This window comes from Macrobrachium rosenbergii, chromosome 55 (genome assembly GCF_040412425.1).
Source record: "Macrobrachium rosenbergii isolate ZJJX-2024 chromosome 55, ASM4041242v1, whole genome shotgun sequence".
Taxonomy (NCBI): domain Eukaryota; kingdom Metazoa; phylum Arthropoda; class Malacostraca; order Decapoda; family Palaemonidae; genus Macrobrachium; species Macrobrachium rosenbergii.
This window is the reverse complement of record NC_089795.1, coordinates 41,631,114-41,648,299: the sequence shown is the minus strand read 5'-3', so window position 1 is coordinate 41,648,299 and position 17,186 is coordinate 41,631,114. Positions and strand designations below refer to the sequence as shown.

Here is a 17,186-nt window from a genome sequence, read left to right as displayed (position 1 = left end):
TCTCTCTGGGTGCTTACTAAAATTAGCTAAGTTTCCCTTTAAATTTCTGTGATTTACTCTGATAAGTGCCTTGATTATTCACATTAGACATCACTGCATATTTTTGCCCAAATAGGCTGTGGCTTCAAATAGCTATTTCCAAAATACAATCCATATCCGATGCTTTGTAAAGAGTTTGACGAAAATCTATTGGACACGGCCCTGAAATGCAGTAGTGATATGTCGCTGTTAGTTTATATTGGCAGTGTTTTTAAGTCCTTCTCATTGATTTTAATGTTTTGATTAAGAAAGTTTTAAGATTATTTCTTAACATTCTTTTTTAATATTTTATAGGTTGCATCTCACCCTAAATTTTGTGGTAACAATCCCAGTTGGTCTCTTCGAAAGATTGTAATTAATATGATTGGTTACAATGAAGACTTTTTCTGGCAGGAGGTTCACAGGCTGATACAGGAGGTAATTTTTTTTTATTAATCGTAACGACAGGTATAAATAAGTCTGGTAGAAACAGGATTTTTTTGTATTGTAGTGTATAAAAATCTGTTGACAGTGTAGAAAGGTCAGTAAATTATGCCTCATATTTTTTGTCTGTGGAGATATTTCCCTCCAAAAAAAGGAAGGCCACATACTGAAATGTACCTCACTTTGCTTTTTATTTCATTGTTGGTATTGAAGTAACCAAAACTGTCAAGAATGAACACAATGCAGGATAATTATTATATAGTAAATTTCGTTAGAAATGTTTAGGAAGACCGTTATTGTCATATTGAATCACTGTCTTGAGTAGTATACCTCATTAAAAGAAAATGTGAAGCTTCAGATTGATACTAGAATTTCACTCTTTTCAGCTACAAGAAGTTTTACGTCCTGCGGTGGAAAGGATTAGGTTAAAAGAATTTTGGAGATTGCTCCAAGAAAATTTAATGAAAGGTATGTTTGTGTGATATCTTAAGTTTCTGTGCCTTGTATTAGTAAAGTATAGGTATTTGTGCCCTAAGCTACTAAATTATAATAGTGGCTGCGAGTTATATATTTTATGAAACATTACTCCTACTTTCTGTACATCTAGTGCAATGTCATAGAAATTTAGTCCTTCTCTTAAAATATGCCTGATAAACTTTAATGAAAAATATTTGCGGAATGTTATTTTAATACAAAATTTTCTTTTGCCAGGTGTAGTGTGTGTAGATACTAAGTTATAGCGATGTAGATTATATTTTAATCATACTTCAAATTGCTGTTGAGAATTGTGTATAAAATTTTCAGTGTATGATGGGTATTTAAAGTACAGTATTGATGTACAGTTGTTCTTTTATGTTCACTGTAATTTCAGAATAAAATCCAATAACCCATTATTATTATTTGAGCTAATTTAATGCATCACTTGCAGTTCTAGGCTTTCACAGGGCTAGCTTGAAAAATATACACCAAAACAAGAGGTGAAAATTGAAGCAAGGTAAAATTAACATATGCATTGTGGGCAATAGCTTAACCTATCCTGACTTGAAAACTTAGTGCATTAAGTTTTTTAACACCACATCAGTTATTAGTTTTAATATTTTCTGTGAAACTAAAATTATGCTGGCTTCTTTGGAAACAGCCAGTAATTATGGAATTGTTAGGGAAGAGTTAAGGACTTAGTTTATTAAATGTGCATGCCATTGGTTATGGAAGCAGGATAGGTAGGTTAACTTAAATTAACAGATTAAAAGACAGAATGAGTGTTGAAAGTGTCACCACAGGAAAAGGCAGCCATACAAGTTAAGGAATGTTATTCTGTTTAATTTACTTGCTACTTTGTGGCTTGTGACTAGAAAAACTTTACTAAACAAAAAAAGATTTCAAGTTATTTGTTTCTTGGAAAAATCTATATATTTGAAGTAGCAGTTGGCTTTCAGAAATAATTAAATGAACAGTGTACTTTTCATTTCAGATAGTGAATTTGAAATATGGGGCTGGATGTGGAAGATGGTCAAGGCCTTTAATTTAGCAAAGGAAAGGCCAGAAGGAAATGGAATAATACTTCGTATTCAGGACTGGAAACATTTATTTGATTTGGGAAAGGTAAGTTTTTTTAATAATTTTACATTTAAGTTTAGTTTAAGTCTAACCAATTTCTAAAGTTCTTATTGTATTGTTACCTTACAAAATGCTTGTTGCAATCTTTAGGGGTCTCAAATCCATTTCTACACTACAGGTTTCTTGCTTAAAGTTTTTTATTTAGACGAGTTTTATAGATTACCCCGAATGGCATTTTATCAATTTTTTGTTTAAAGGAAGCTGAGTCAATTCTTTCCATTATAAGTTAAACCAGAATGAAAGGCCAGAAGGAAATGGAATAATACTTCGTATTCAGGACTGGAAACATTTATTTGATTTGGGAAAGGTAAGTTTATTTAATAATTTTACATTTGTTTACTTTAAGTCTAACCAATTTCTAAAGTTCTTATTGTATTGTTACCCTACAAAATGCTTGTTGCAATCTTTAGGGGTCTCAAATCCATTTCTACACTACAGGTTTCTTGCTTAAAGTTTTTTATTTAGACGAGTTTTATAGATTACCCCAAATGGCATTTTATCAATTTTTTGTTTTAAGGAAGCTGAGTCAATTCTTTCCATTATAAGTTAAACCAGAATGTAATGGGACATTTTTGTGATAGGGATATCCTGTTTGTTTGCAGAACTTGTCTGAGTGTTGATAGGGATATCCTGTTTGTTTGCAGAACTTGTCTGAGTGAAAAGTATTCTCAGAGGAAAAGTCAGTAGTTACAGAATTCTGCGTTTCATTCAAGCCTCACGCAATTCAGGAGTTTTGTAGGCATAGATGAAGCTAGGGTCATGGAAACACTATGGAGGATTTGACAATCCATGGCTGTGAAGACAGTTGGCTAAAGGTCATAGATTGTTTCTCAGATGAGGCATTGAGAAAACAGGGACAGCCTGCAACAGATGTGTAGAGAATTGTGCTAACAGTAGAAAATTTCAGTAATAGGCAGTGCAGGTCAAGATGAATGAGGGAAGAAAGTGCAACTAGCAGCAGAAATATGTACATGAATTGAGTAGATCAATATTATTTGTCCAGAGGAGCAAGGCAGCTGCTGTCATGAGACATACAGAAGAGAAATGAACAGCCAACAACCACGGGTACAAGTAAAAGGTAATGCAGGAGTGATTAGCCAGCAAAAACACTCACAGGAGAGAGATCAGTAACCAACCAGCAAAATGAGACAAGTCAGAAATGAGGCAATAGTCAGCTGGTGCCATTCATGGTTGTGAGGTTGTCCAGGAAATTTCAGAGGCCAGAGATATACACAGCATCAGCCAAAGACCACATTGCCAGCAAAGAGCAGTACATGTTCACAGGAGTGAAGCTGTAATGGTAACACAGCCACTATAAAAGAAAGCAGACGTCTGTGCGTGTAGAGAAAAACTTAGGTAGTCTTCTAGAACTCGGCCGAAAACTGAGGAGTAACACTATTTCAACAAGAGGATACAAGAGTACTTGCTGGCTGCAGTTTTGAGAGACATGGGGATCATGACAGGAGTGAGTTGCGGCAGGCACTATATACCAAGGGAAAAGGCAGAAATTGATAGCCACTGGGGTCATCAAAGCCAGCAAAATGCATGTAATTAAACATTTGCTGATATGTAAACTGCAATTACAGTAGAAGTAAGTACATGTGGTGCATCAGTCAGTAGGAAGTCTACAGAAAATTTATATGCAACAGTTCAATGTAGGCCTACGTAGGGGCTGAGTTATCAGGATACAACAGCTTACTTTTCACGAATCATGCAAGAGTTAAAATTAACAGTGAAGCCCCAGAGTAAAATACAGGTAGCATTAGGTGTAATAGTGGATAAAATATATTGAGTGATGTGGAAGCAGTAGTCTGATAGCATCGCAAAAAAGAGGCTGCTTGGAGCAATAGACAAGTGAGTAAATGGCAGGTTGTAGACGAACTCAGTACCTCACAACTAGCAGTGAATTAACATCATTCAAGTAGTCAGAATGGTACTCTAGCTGGCAAGAAGCCTTGGAACAACAAGTTTGTGTACTGTCAGTACAGCATGTCTATAATGTATTGTGAATTCTGAATACTGGTCTACAAGACAGAGACAAGAACTGCCTGCTAAGCAAGAACCTCACAGTGGAGAACAACAGGAACAGGCTGTGGACAATAATATACATATGCAGCAGTAAAAAATATTGGACAAAGAATGGAGCCCACAGCAGCAGAGTAACACTGTTGGAGAACAACTGACACCCTGGACATCATAGGTCTACAAGAACCATGAGGTGTACAGCAGCTGATTTGTTGAGAGTAGGCAGCACTTGAAAGTTGAAAAGACAAAACTAGGAATGTGGCAACATTAATAGTTGCAAGCAATAAGTTGTCCAGAAGAGAACTGATATTCAGTGAGAACACATGTTAGGATATTGATTTAAGTGAAGGACCAAGCCAGTAATGAATATATCAGGACTTGTATAGCAGCAGCAAACAGCAAGAGTAGGAGAGATTTAATATTTGGAAGCATGTGGTGTTACAGCATAGCCCTCAGCAGCAATTCACTAGAGAAGTAATGTAAGCAGCAAATCAATGGGACATCCCGTTGCTTTCACACTTCTCTAGGGAAATAAATCTGTAGGCTTAGCTGTAGCACCATGTGCTTCTAAATACTAATTCTCTCTTCCTCCTGCTCTTTGGTGCTGCTGTTTCTATCGTGGAAATGTTCGTTACTGGCCTGGTCTTTCACTTTCATCAATATCCTTTTTAAACATACGTTCACTGAATATCATTCTACTCTGGACAACTTACTGCTTACAACTGTTAATGTTGACACACTTCTAGTTTTGTCTGCTTTTTAATTTTCACCTGCCCTTTACCAACAAATCAACTGCTGTTCACCTCATGGTCCTTGTAGACCTATGCCACAGTGTCAGCTGTTCTCCAACAGTGTTACTCTGCTGCTGTGGCCACGATTCTCTGTCCATTAATATTTACTAATCACTGCTTATGTATATTATTGTCCACAGCCTGTTTCTGTTCTTCACTGCAAGCTTCTGTCTGTTTTGAAGACCAGTACCATTTGGAATTTTTCGCAATACATATATAGGCATGGAGCTGATAGTAAACAAACTTATTCCAAGGCTTCTGCTAGCTAGATGACTGATCTTGTTAATCATTACTGGTTGTGAGCTACAGGATGTTTGTCTGCAACCTGCCATTTACTTTGTCTTTTGCTCCATGCTGCCTCTTTTTTGTGTTATCAGACTGCTTCTTTCTCCTCAGTATATCCACTACTCACTCGATGCTATCTGTATTTTACTTCGGGGCTTCACCACAAATTTAGCTCTTGCGTAATGAGTGGAAGTGACCTTGTGTTACCAGGTAACTCAAGTCCTGATATATATTTTCTGTAGGTTTCCTACTGACTGATGCACCATGTATTGTAATGCATTCTCTTTTATCAGCACAGTGTTGACTATAGTAAAAACAAAGTGACCACTCTTGGGTGAAGTCTTAATCCTATATAGATGGATGCTGCCATTTTGTATGCCTCACTCTCCCCCACAGCTGGTTGCTGCCATTTTCTATGCATCACTTTTCATAGCTGTGTACTGTGGTACTGGCTACTCTTGTTGATGAGTAAATAATATTTTTCTTCCCTACTGATACGCACTTCACAACTTGCTCAGTATCTGCTTCAAGATTTCTCAAATGGATATATGCAGAAGGCAACTGTCTTCTCTGGCCAATTTTACCATCATCCTGGAGCACAGATTTCGATGCCTTCCCAGTGAGTTCATTACTTTCTAGATTTGGTTGTCATTGCCAAAAAGGAACTGATGGTAACAAAAGAAACTTTCCAGTTGATGAGGCTTGTAAAATCTCTCTCCCTCGTCATTCTTAGCAGACCACCATACAACTGGTAATGAAAGATATTGTAGCATGCCATTGGTAGGTATGCTGAGGACACATAATGAGGATAAGTCAGGCTACCAAATCATTGTCCTTATTGTCTTTAAAAGTATTCTCAGCAATGCAGCAGAAACTTCTGTTTAGGCCAAAGAGTCACTGTAGATTGGTCTAAGGCATCGTCTATGTTGAGGATGACTCTGCCTGCTGCGTTCCCCAACATGCTGCTCTGTATTGCACTAATGAAAACTGATTGTGGAAGTAACGTGGAAAGGGTTGACTGCCAGGCTTTTCAACACTGTTTTCAAGTACTGTAGATATAAAATGTTGACAATTTAGGTATGAAATTCTTGGTGTAAAAATTGTTTGCCTAGAATGTATATATCCCCTTGCAAAGGGACAATAAAAAGTATATTTACTTACCACCCCACAGTATTTGCGAAAATATGTTCCTGAAGATGAATTATGTCCCTTTTCCAGATCCAGTGATGACAGGCATACCCTTAAGTCATGTTCATAGCAGAATGATAAGCATCTTCTCAAAACCTAGAGATATCTTTTACTGCCTTAGGTGTATATGATGAGATACCATTTCCACGTTGCACCTCATATATGATATAAGTTTCTATCAACTTGAAGAGGCACTCCTCTAGTTTTCAGTCTTGTTACTTTTTCTTGCTAGTTGGCTATTGCTTGACACATGTTGGAAATACAATTTTTGCAGCAATGAAAATTGATAGTTAAACTCTGCATAAGCAAAGGTATCAATAAAGCAAACAGCATTTTAATTTCTGTGTATGCTTGTTATATATGTAGTGATCAAAACTTACCCTTGTTTGTCATGCATGGGAGTTCTTGGATCCAGTTTCAGATAACCACACTTCCGACTTCTAAGGTAAAAACTTTGGTCTTATGAAAGCATCTGCTTGCTAAATACTCTCCACAGTGTGTGTGAACAGTTTTCCAGTAAAACTTAATTGGTTCCAATTGAGTTGTTTTATCCAGTATCAGTTTGCAGTAACTTTGAAGAAGAGCCCTTGCAGAGGGAATGGTGTTAAAACAGTTCCATGACTTCTGGATGAGATCAGGTAACAAGTTACTGTAAAGCTTCATGGCAAACAAACCAGAGCAACCACAAGGTTACTTGATTGCCTCGATCTAACAAGATTTTCTCAGCAGTCTAGCCATGGCTATGAACTCTGAAAAGAAAGTAAATTTTCAGTCATGCTTCATTTGATTTTGATTAAGGAAATAGCAATGTTTATACAACTAATTCCAACAGGCCATGGGTGAAAAATAGGTCCGTGTAGGTGTTTAAAGTACAGTGCATTGTTTTTTGGAAGGTAATGAAAAATTACATCACGTTAATTTTCAGCGAGTCTTGTACTTTCATAAAATTGACAAATTAGAAAAGGAGACCAAGTGGAGTAGATTCAAATGGTTGTAAAGGAGCATTTTTTGTTGGTTTAGTGTTCATTTTTATTCTGAAACTACTCACTTTAAAATTAGACCTTCAGCATTGTATTGATTTAGTCAATCCTCCTTGAACAACTATTTTGAGAAAGCAATATTATGGTTGTGCTTCAGAATCTTCTAAATAAGCTATTTTTATTCTTATAGGATGTGTGGAAATTCATCGCAACTAAGGGAGATCCTAACCAATGTTTCTTGAGATACAGTCTTCCAAAATATCTACACTATGCCACAAATCTGGTAAAGCATACATTCCTTCAAGAGTGAAATAATGGCAGCTTGTTTCAGCCATGGAGAATGTTACTTCGTTTGTGCAAGGATAATTTTAGTACATATACATTTTATAAATGGATATAATTTTAGTCTATTTTTACAGTAGTTTTTAACATACTTTGTAGTTGCATATACACTGTAGAGATTTTACTTGGACAAATATATTACTATATGATACAAGTATTGTCATTCACCATTTTCCTTCTCAGTTCCCAGTGTTTTTTAGGAATAAAATTTTTAAAAAGAGTTAATGTTTTAGCAACCAATAAGGCTTCAAGTACTGTACTTGCTCTGAAAATCTTATTCAGAAATAAAGCTTACTACAGTACTTAAAAAGCCATAAAAATCAAGTGCCTGTTACAGATGTTCTTGAATGAATAACAGTGATTAAGAACTTTTATGATGTTGATATTCAAATACTAAGGTAGTTTTTATATCACAAAATAAGGCTAAGTTTACCAGAGATGCAAAAGCTTTTCACCCTTGATAATTATAAGGATACAAGTGTGGCTATAGCAACTAGTTTTGTGGCTAATGCTTTGAAATGCTCTGCAACCAAGCAATAAAAAATTTACTACAAAGCAGTAAACAGACTAAAACTGAACCCTTATCACTACTGTTAAAAACGGGGATGAAAATATTCCGACTCAAAACAAACGTGACCAAATAGCTTTAAGTGCTAATTATTTCGTGGTTTAAATGACTTATTGCACAGTACCGTGAAATGTAGGTCTTGCTGATAGTGCAGGTTCTTTCTAATAAACCTTTCACATGTAGGATAGCATTGCAATGTGCAGGATTTTTCTTTCTGCTAAGATACCGCTTGAATATATTGAGGACAAAAATAACAGCAAGAATTAACTTGTATGAAGAGCAATATACAGTACAATCAACGGTAACTTATGGCGAAGTTTCTCTTCAAAATGATAGTATTCTAATTCAAATGTTGTCAATGACAAATTTCAAAAATTTTCTAACTTGACATGACAAGCTCTCACTAGAAAAGGATCTGCAGTCCTGGTAAAGTAATAAAGTATAACAGAGTATGTAATCGCTAGTCAAGTGGTTCCTTGTAGATACAATCTTACACACAACACTGCACAGACACATCCTACCCGCACGAAAGCTACACTGCTACAACTGTTTTATTCACCAACCTGCTCATATCTTGGACTACACCCTAAATGTTCAAAGAACCATGAGGACCCAATACGTTGGTCATCAAAACACTGCCTTCACTGTCAAGGAATCATTCTCAAAATTCCAGGATATGCTCAAGGAGGAAAATAGAAAGAGCACACAGTATGAACATGCTAGCATGTGATTAAGCGGATAGACAACAGTGTGAAAGGTCCCATGAATTACCAGCCAATCCCTACTACACAAACCCCTTAGGTGGGTAGTGCTGTCAGTGTACTTCATGTGGTGCACTGAGGCATTATTTAATGGTCTTGGCAGCGTACCTAATTGCAACCTCTTTCATTCCCTTGACTGTACCTCCAATCATATTCTCTTTCTTCCATCTGACTTTCCACCTTCTCTGTCAATTGTTTCATAGTGTAACTGCGAGGTTTTCCTCCCGTTAGACCTCTCAGACCTTACTGCCAATCTCCCTTTCAGGGCTGAATGACATCAGTAGGTCCCAGTGCTTGGCTGTAGGCCTAAATTCTATATCAGTTCTACTATACACAAAGAGTCAAGAACAGCAGACTACTGTACATCCCAATGCTCCAGAATGCAAAATTGCTCGGGTGGAAAAAAAAAATTAAGGGAAACTCACAAACAAGGTGTCTTGACTGGACTCGGATCAATCACTTAAGAAATAGATGCAGGCACCATGCCAAAATAGAGCTAAGCTAAGACCCTGAGTGTAAGAAATTGCCCAAGTGTAAAATCCGTCTTTGCTTCTTAACTCTTGATGAGTAAAATAGTAGACAAGACCCCCTACATCTTAACACTTCATAGATTGAAATTTCATATCACTTCTGTTTCAAGGAAGGAAAAACCCAGGAAAAGGGCCACTTCAAGAGATGTCCATGAGAATATTGCTTCTACAGACCCAAAACGACATCGAGCAGCAAAGAAATAGTGAATGGAAAGCCTAACAAAGCAACAGAAATAGAGTTATTCAAGCAGAATGGAGGCAAATATACCAAACAGACAACTAGCTACAGACTAATTGTTCTAATCCGTTGATACACGATAGTAATACGATACTAAAATGGCAGTTACCTTTTAATACTTAAGAGGTACCTTTGATCTCCAATTGAAATTAGGCAACCCAGTCTAGCAGAGCTTTTCCAAGCCATTTGTGGTCTTTCTGACCTTGTGAAAGCATATGATACTTGGTATTTTGGTAGTGTCAACCAGTTAGGTTATCATTAAAAAAATTAGGTTCATAAACTTACCTGAGAAATCCATTAAACCAAGAGTTGGAAATTGTATAACAAAGTTGTTCTTATAAGGAGAGGTTGCCAGCAATGCAGCGTACGTAGGATTACACGTTGTACTGTAGCTTTTCATAACATCATGGTAGCTGGACCCCGACTATTTACAGCCTACTTGTCGATGACTTTGCAATTGTTCTCTTATGTACTGATGACCAATTTGCATGACCCAGCCCTAGAATGTACACAATGCAATGCATTTAAAATGTAAAAATTTTATGCAACAACTGTACTCAGTTTTCTACCAACAACAAATATAAAGTTTGGGAAACAACCCTCTGAAAAAGAATGTTTGTCAAAATGTCTAATATTGCAATTTTAACCAAAAGAAACAGTAAAAAAAAATTTAAAGGCATAAATAGTAAGATTCAGTAAAAAAAAATTAAAGAGTAAATTATAAGATTTAATATATTTATTAAGAACAAACCTTTTGGGCTAGTCATTCGAGTGCCACCTCACTGCATAAAAATTCAGTACGCACTTTAAAATGGCCATTAATAATACAGGTTCCAACCAAACCAGTACTACAACTGCTTTGATTAGGGATATGTAATACCAGTGCGCTCTATCTTGGATTTAAAGCTGAATGGTCTTGTTAAACTGTTTACTAACAATAATCATGAAAGGAATAGGATTATATACACATGCAAACTATTTTCTGGAGTTAATGCAGACAGTAAACAGGTTGAAAAAAAGGTACACAAATTATATTTAAAACTGATACTAGAGGTTCTTAAGACGCTTGGAAGTATAGGACAGTTCATCCCTAACCTTAAGTGGATGTATTTTACTTTTAAAAAAAGTGACATTTTTCAGCAGGATGTTTAACAAATAAATTCGGTAGATTAGAACAGTTAAATGAGTAAAAAAATAAGTAATTTAAAAGTGGTGTGAGGTTCAAGAAATGTCAGGAGTGAAAGACTGATTATTAGTCTCGACAGGTGTTTACAAGACAAAAAGCGGACAGAAAGGTAGTGGGTGACCCAAGGCCCCCCTGCTGCATCCATAGAGAATTTGTGTTTTCTGGCAAGCATAAAAATACTACAATATTCGTTACATGGCATACAAGAGGTAGATATACATATCGGCTGAAAGGCCATACAATGATACATAAGATGAGGTACATAAAGAAACTGAAATAAAAGACAGGTAAAATACATGACGTGATTAGTGTACATCTGAAAAGAGAAACACAAGGAAGGAGAGGCGCAATTTGTCACCCTTACAGTGGACCCCAGTTTTAACTGGGAAACAGGCTAAAAAGTCTTTGCTTGTTAAGGCAGGTGTGAGGCTTCAAGAAAAGTCAGGAGTGAAAGACTGACTCTCTCTTATTCTCGACAGGTGTTTATAAGATAAAAAGCGGACGGAAAGGTAACGGGTGACCCAAGGGACCCAGCTGCGTCCATACACGATTTGTTTTCTGGCAAGCATAAAAATATGTACATTTGTTACATGGCATATAAAAGGTAGATATGAGTATCGGCAGAAAGGCCGTACAATGATGCATAAGATGAGGTACACAAGAATATGAAATAAAGACAGGTAAAATACATGACGTGTTTAATGTACATCTGAAAAGAGAAACAAGTCAAGAGAGGTGCGATTTGTCACCCTTACAAATACTGGTGCCCCCCGCCCCCCCACAAGACAATAATTAGAGGAGCAATTATTGGATGAATCAATATTAATCATGGAGGTGCTGGGGCAGTCAGAGTGGGCCCCTGCTTCTGGAGAACTGTCGGCATGGGCTGGAGCTGACACCTGGGGATGGCTGGATGCGTTTTCTGGGCCGCCCCTGGGCGCCGCTTTGCTGGGGAAGTGGGTGCGCCTGCAGGCAGGTATTGCAGGGGAACTCTGGGGCACCTGCCTACTTCTTCGCAAACTTCACTGTCTAACAGGAATGCGGGTTTCAGTCTGTCAATGGTGATTCAGTCCTCCCGCCCGTGGATGTCAAGGAGGAATGCTTTGCTGGCCCACCTGATGACTCGGTGGGGCCCCCTGTAGGGCCTGGTTAAGGGCGGGCGGCGAGCATCCACCCTGACGAAGATGTAGGCGCAGGAGTGTAAAGCAGGTGGGCTGTAGGTGATGGTTCTGTCAGTGAAGGTCTTGTACAAGAAGCAGGGCGTGAACCTCTGTGCGAGTTCCCTCAACCTCGGGAAGGGGGTGTCTGCGCCGTCGGCCAAAGGCGGAAAGAATTCTCCAGGTACGGCCAGTGTTTCCCCGTTGACTTTCTCGGCAGGGGAAGCGTCACCATTTGCTTTTGATGCGGTGCAGAGACCCAGCAGGATCCAGGGCAGCTGTTCGTTCCACCTCTCGTCGGTGCAGCGTGCCATGATAGCTGCTTTAAGAGAGCGGTGCGCTGTGTAGAGTTGTACCCATCAGGCGTGCCAAGGAGACCCAGAGCTCTGACAGGAAGGCAGTTCCCCTGTCCATAGTGATTCTGTCTGGCACTCCGAAGCGGCTTATCCAACTGGAGAGGAGGGCCTCTGCGCATGATGATGATGATGCTTCATCCATGGGGGTTGCTTTGGGCCAGTGGGTGGAGCGGTCTATGATCGTCAGGAGGTATCTGGCTCCCCCCGACTGCGGAAGGGGCACGACGACGTCAATGTGGATGTGGCCGAACCGCCGACGAGGCTGGGGAAAATCGCCGATCCCGGATTCAGTGTGCTGGAATGTTTAGCTCGTCTGGCATGGGATGCAGCTCCTTGCCCACTGGTGGAGGTCCTTGTTGATGCTGTGCCAGACGAATTTGTCAGTCATGAGGCGTGCCGTTGTGCGCCCCGAAGGATGGGAGAGATCGTAGACGATGTCTAACACTTGTTTTCTCCTCGATGTGGGCACCAGGTGGTGGGCGGCCTGTGCTGGTGTCCCAGAGGAGAGTTGTGTCCAGAGTTTGCTAAGGGCACGTCTTCCCATTTGAGAGCCATCACTGCTGTCCTGTAGTCCGCCGTCTCTGGATCCGCTGCTTGTTTCCTCGCGAGGTCTTCATAGTCGATGGCAAGGTGAAGGGAATTGATCTCTATTCTTGACAGAGCATCAGCCACTGGGTTTCTCTTGCCAGGGACGTAGTTGATGGTGCAACCAAACTCAGAGATGGTGGTCAGGTGCTGCTGTTGCCTTGCAGACCAGGTGTCCCCCTATTTTGCAAATGTGTGAACCAAGGGTTTGTGGTCTGTTAGGATTGTGAATTCGGTTCCCTCCAGCAGGTACTTGAAGTGCCTCACAGCCTGGTAGATAGCCAGCAGCTCTCTGTCGAAGGCACTGTAGCAGGTCTCCGCTGGCGAAAGCTTGTGGCTGAAGAAGGCCAAGGGTTGGGGTGTGCCGTTCACCAGTTGCTCAAGTACTGCACAGCAGGTGATGCTGCTGGTGTCCGTTGTCAATCTGAGGGCAGCGGCGGGGTTGTGGTGAGTTAAGGTGGTGGCACTGGAGAGGGTCCTTTTCGTCTGAATGAATGCCTGCTGCTGCGGAGCTTCCCAGGTTAGTGTTTTTGGTTTCCCCTTCAGGATTGACGTCAGGGGGTACATGATGTGGGCAACATCTAGGATGAAGCGCCGGTAGTAGTTTATCATCCCAAGAAACTCCTGAAGGGCCTTGATGGTTTGTGGCTCTGGGAATTTTCTATAGTTTTTACCTTAGAGGCAGTGGGGCGAACTCCTGTTGGGGAAATCTCGTGGCCCAGGAAGGCTACTTTTTCTTTCCCGAAAATGCACGTGTCGAACCTGACAACTAATCCGCTGTCCTGCAGGTGTTTCACGACGGCGCAGATGTGGCGAAGGTGTAAGAGACCCATCCATTGCACTGATGGTGGTCTCTTTCGAGCACACGCGTGTGCGTTCGTGCTTCATATCTTCGGAGGGACCCAGACAGAGGAGGAACAAGAACACCCGTTTCCTCTCAAGGAGGCATAACTTCTACCATACAATATTTCGTCCGTCTCTCCCTAACCATTGTTGTCTTGATATATGTACAATCACCACTACTCGCATTGCCATGCAAGCATTTCTAATCATGTACTCAATGTTCCACCGAATCTTCTGTATCAAACTGTATGTATGTTTCTGTTTGTGAAGATGCCAAAGATCTCGCCATTTCACATATATTATGCTACTGCATTGTATTCATTAATCTCTCTCAAATCTCATGCAATTGGCCATATGTAGAATTTCCTGGCCTTTCCATTGATATATGTTTTACCACTGTACGTTTATTATGTCTCTCACAATCACCATCTGTTTGTCTGCCAACAAATACAGATGTCTGAATCATTAACTCTGTTTTCCCCTGTCTGTGTGTAGATGCTACTTTGCGGTTCGCACAGGCCAATAACATCTTCGAAGATTCTGTACATTCATTCAGTAAGGAACCACCAATAAACTAGTCAACACCCAGTCAGTACGTCACTCAATCCCGTCCTTACACTGGTGACCCCGGAGTGACACGAAGGAGCCGATATTAGACGTCCGACCCAAGATGACGACCCACGCGCCAACAGACCCTTCGCCACCTCGCTGCTTCCAGCCGTTCCCGAGCTCTCAGTAGATGTTCAACCCTCCGAGATGACCCACCCCACCACCAGAGCCCTGGACGCCCCCTCCAGGAAACCTGAAGCCGCCCTTGAACTCGTACCGGACGAGTTGACCAATGAAGGACCAGCCGACGTCATCCTTCACCTTGCTGCCGCCCCCCTCGAGCTGGCTACCGAAGGATCAGCTGCCGTCATCCTTCAGCCCTCGAGCTGGTTACCGAAGGATCAGCCCCCGTCATCCTTCAGCCTACTGCCATCCCCCTTGAGCTGGCTACCGAAGGATCATCCAACGTCACCCTTCAACCCGCTACCGTCCTCCTCGAGTTCCTGCCGGCCAGCGCCGCCCTTCGGCCTCCTACCCGCCCCTAGCCAAAGCCCTTCGAGCCAATTCCAATTGTCAGCAAGATGATTTCCACATCGATGCCTTGCTTGTGGGGGGGAGTATTGTAAGAGACCTATCCATCGCACTGATGGTGGTCTCTTTCGAGCACACACGTGTGCGTGTTCGTACATCATATCTTTGGAGGGACCCAGACAGAGAGGGAACAAAAACACCCCGTTTTCTCTCAAGGAATGCAACTTTTACCATACAATATTTCCGTCTGTTTCTCCCTAACCATTGTTGTCTTGATATATGTACAATCACCACTACTCGCACTGCCATGCAAACATTCTAATCATGTACTCTATGTTCCACCAAATCTTCTGTATTAAACTGTATGTATGTTTCTGTTTGTGAAGACGCCAAAGGTCTCGGCATTTCACATATATTATGCTACTGTATTGTATTCATTAATCTGTCTCGAATCTCATGTAATTGGCCATATGTAGAATTCCCTGGCCTTTCCATTAATATATGTTTTATCACTGTACGTTTATTATGTCTCTCACAATCGCCATCTGTTTGTCTGCCGACAAACACAGATGTCCGAATCATTACCTCTGTTTTCCCCTGTCTGTGTGTAGATGCTACTTTGCAGCTCGCACAGGCCAATAACATCTTCGAAGATTCTGTACATTCATTCAGTAAGGAACCACCAATAAACCAGTCAACACCCAGCCAGTATGTCATTCAATACCATCCTTACAAAGGTGTTCCTCTGGGGACCTGGAAAAAATGAGGATGTCATCTACGTAGCAGATGCAGAAGGGCAGATCTCCCAAGATGGTATCCATTAGGTGCTGAAAAGTGGCGCCTGCATTCCTGAGACCGAAAGTGGAATAGGAAAATGTGTAGCTCCTGAAGGGCGTGATGATGGCGGTCTTTGGGACGTTGTCGGGATGTACAGGGACTTGGAAGTACAACTTCAGTAGATCCATCTTGGAGAAAATTTTGGCTCTGTGGAGGGTGCCTGTCAGGTCTTGCATGTTAGGGAGGGGGTAGTGGTCTGGTGTTGTTACCAAATTCAGGCGCCGATAGTCCCCGCAGGGCCTCCATGAGCCATCGGATTTCTTTACCATGTGGAGAGGGGACGCCGATGGGCTTGATGCTTTTTTACAGATGCCCATGCGTTCCATTGCTGCGAAGGCCTGTCTGGCGCCTTGTAACTTGCGGGGGGACAGACGTCGGAACTTGGCATGGGTTGGTGGGTCCATTGTGGTGATGTGGTGGAAGATGCCGTGCTTTGTCGAGGCCCCAGGTGACTGGTGTAGTTCTGGTTTGAACACGTCCGGGAACTCCTGTAGGAGGGACACGTAGCTGTTGGGGGCTGTGGAGGAGATGGAGGGCATCCCTGGTATGGTGGAGGGCTGACGGGAATGGCACGTCCCTGTGTTGAGGAGGCGTTGTCTGGCAACGTCGACTAGAAGTCCGTGGTGCCCTAGGAAATCTGCACCGACCAGAGGGAACTTAACATCCACTATGACGAAAGGCCAGTGGTATCTGCGCCTCATGGATTGAGATAGTCTGTAGTAGGAATTCAGCAGTTTGTTTTTTAAGTTTGTGACTTTGTCTGGTAGCGCGTCCACCCAGGGGGAGATTCTACTGAATACTTCTTCTGGGAGCGCCGTCATGATTATATCTGATTTTGTAGCATCGTCTGAGATGTGCGCCATGCGAAAATGCGCATCTGCATGCCAGAACCATGATGCCGTGTTTTGGCACAGAACAGGAAAGTTTGACCATGTCTGGCTTTGTTGGTGAGAGGGCGTGCAGACAATGCTTGTGGGTTCGCATTGAAGTTCGCTACTGACATCTTGACTTCTCACGCACCAAAACTCAGGAAAAATGTGCCGTATTGAGTCTGTTAATGAGGTGTCCAAAGAAAACGAGCAGGTAAAAGTTACTGCCACTTTATTACAGATCCAGGCAGCTTATATTGCGCGGCCGACTGGCTAGCCGAACGTGAGAGACAATGGAATTGACTGTGACCTGAGGTCGAAACAATAAACAATAATATGCAGTGAACGAGTACAAATTACAATACAAAACATGAGCTACAATATAGATACAGTCTTGATGCCTGTGAATGAAGAAACATGTGATACACAATGTGTGACATTCGTATAAATACCATAAAGTAAAAATGATTAAAATGCGTGACCTGG

The 17,186-nt window shown here is 41.1% G+C and overlaps 2 protein-coding genes and 1 long non-coding RNA gene across 10 annotated transcripts in view; 1 reads left to right on the top strand and 2 right to left on the bottom strand.

The window, feature by feature from the left end:
* LOC136835174 (uncharacterized) overlaps positions 1-7,841 on the top strand; it is a 33,444-nt gene extending 25,603 nt beyond the window's left edge. For 7 of the 8 annotated variants that reach the window (XM_067098389.1, XM_067098388.1, XM_067098393.1 and 4 more), the window contains 4 exons: positions 334-456; positions 849-930; positions 1,934-2,064; positions 7,539-7,841. In XM_067098389.1, the coding sequence (XP_066954490.1) occupies positions 334-456; positions 849-930; positions 1,934-2,064; positions 7,539-7,658 (456 nt within the window). In that variant the 3' untranslated portion in view covers positions 7,659-7,841. Of the gene's footprint in view, positions 1-333; positions 457-848; positions 931-1,933; positions 2,065-2,276; positions 2,387-7,538 lie in introns of all 8 variants that reach the window. The other variant, XR_010852009.1, reaches the window with a different exon arrangement.
* LOC136835176 (uncharacterized) lies at positions 5,659-10,286 on the bottom strand. The gene is made up of 2 exons (XR_010852010.1): positions 10,073-10,286; positions 5,659-7,117 (listed from the first exon to the last, which is right to left on the bottom strand). It is a non-coding gene; the product is annotated as an uncharacterized lncRNA (long non-coding RNA).
* A 2,638-nt stretch (positions 10,287-12,924) lies between these two features.
* Positions 12,925-16,694, bottom strand: LOC136835795 (uncharacterized). Its single transcript, XM_067099650.1, has 3 exons — positions 16,098-16,694; positions 13,339-13,719; positions 12,925-13,251 (listed from the first exon to the last, which is right to left on the bottom strand). The coding sequence occupies exons 1-3, from the start codon at positions 16,692-16,694 to the stop codon at positions 12,925-12,927; spliced, it is 1,305 nt and encodes a 434-aa protein (XP_066955751.1).
* Positions 16,695-17,186: the final 492 nt, after the last annotated feature.

Coding starts and splice junctions, on each gene's coding strand:
- LOC136835795 (XM_067099650.1), bottom strand. CDS start 16,694: ATGGCGCACATCTCAGACGATGCTACAAAATCAGATATAATCATGACG. Junction 13,720..16,097: donor CGGCGTCCCCTCTCCACATG/GTAAAGAAATCC, acceptor AAATTCCCAGAG/CCACAAACCATCAAGGCCCT. Junction 13,252..13,338: donor TGCTGGCTATCTACCAGGCT/GTGAGGCACTTC, acceptor TTTGCAAAATAG/GGGGACACCTGGTCTGCAAG.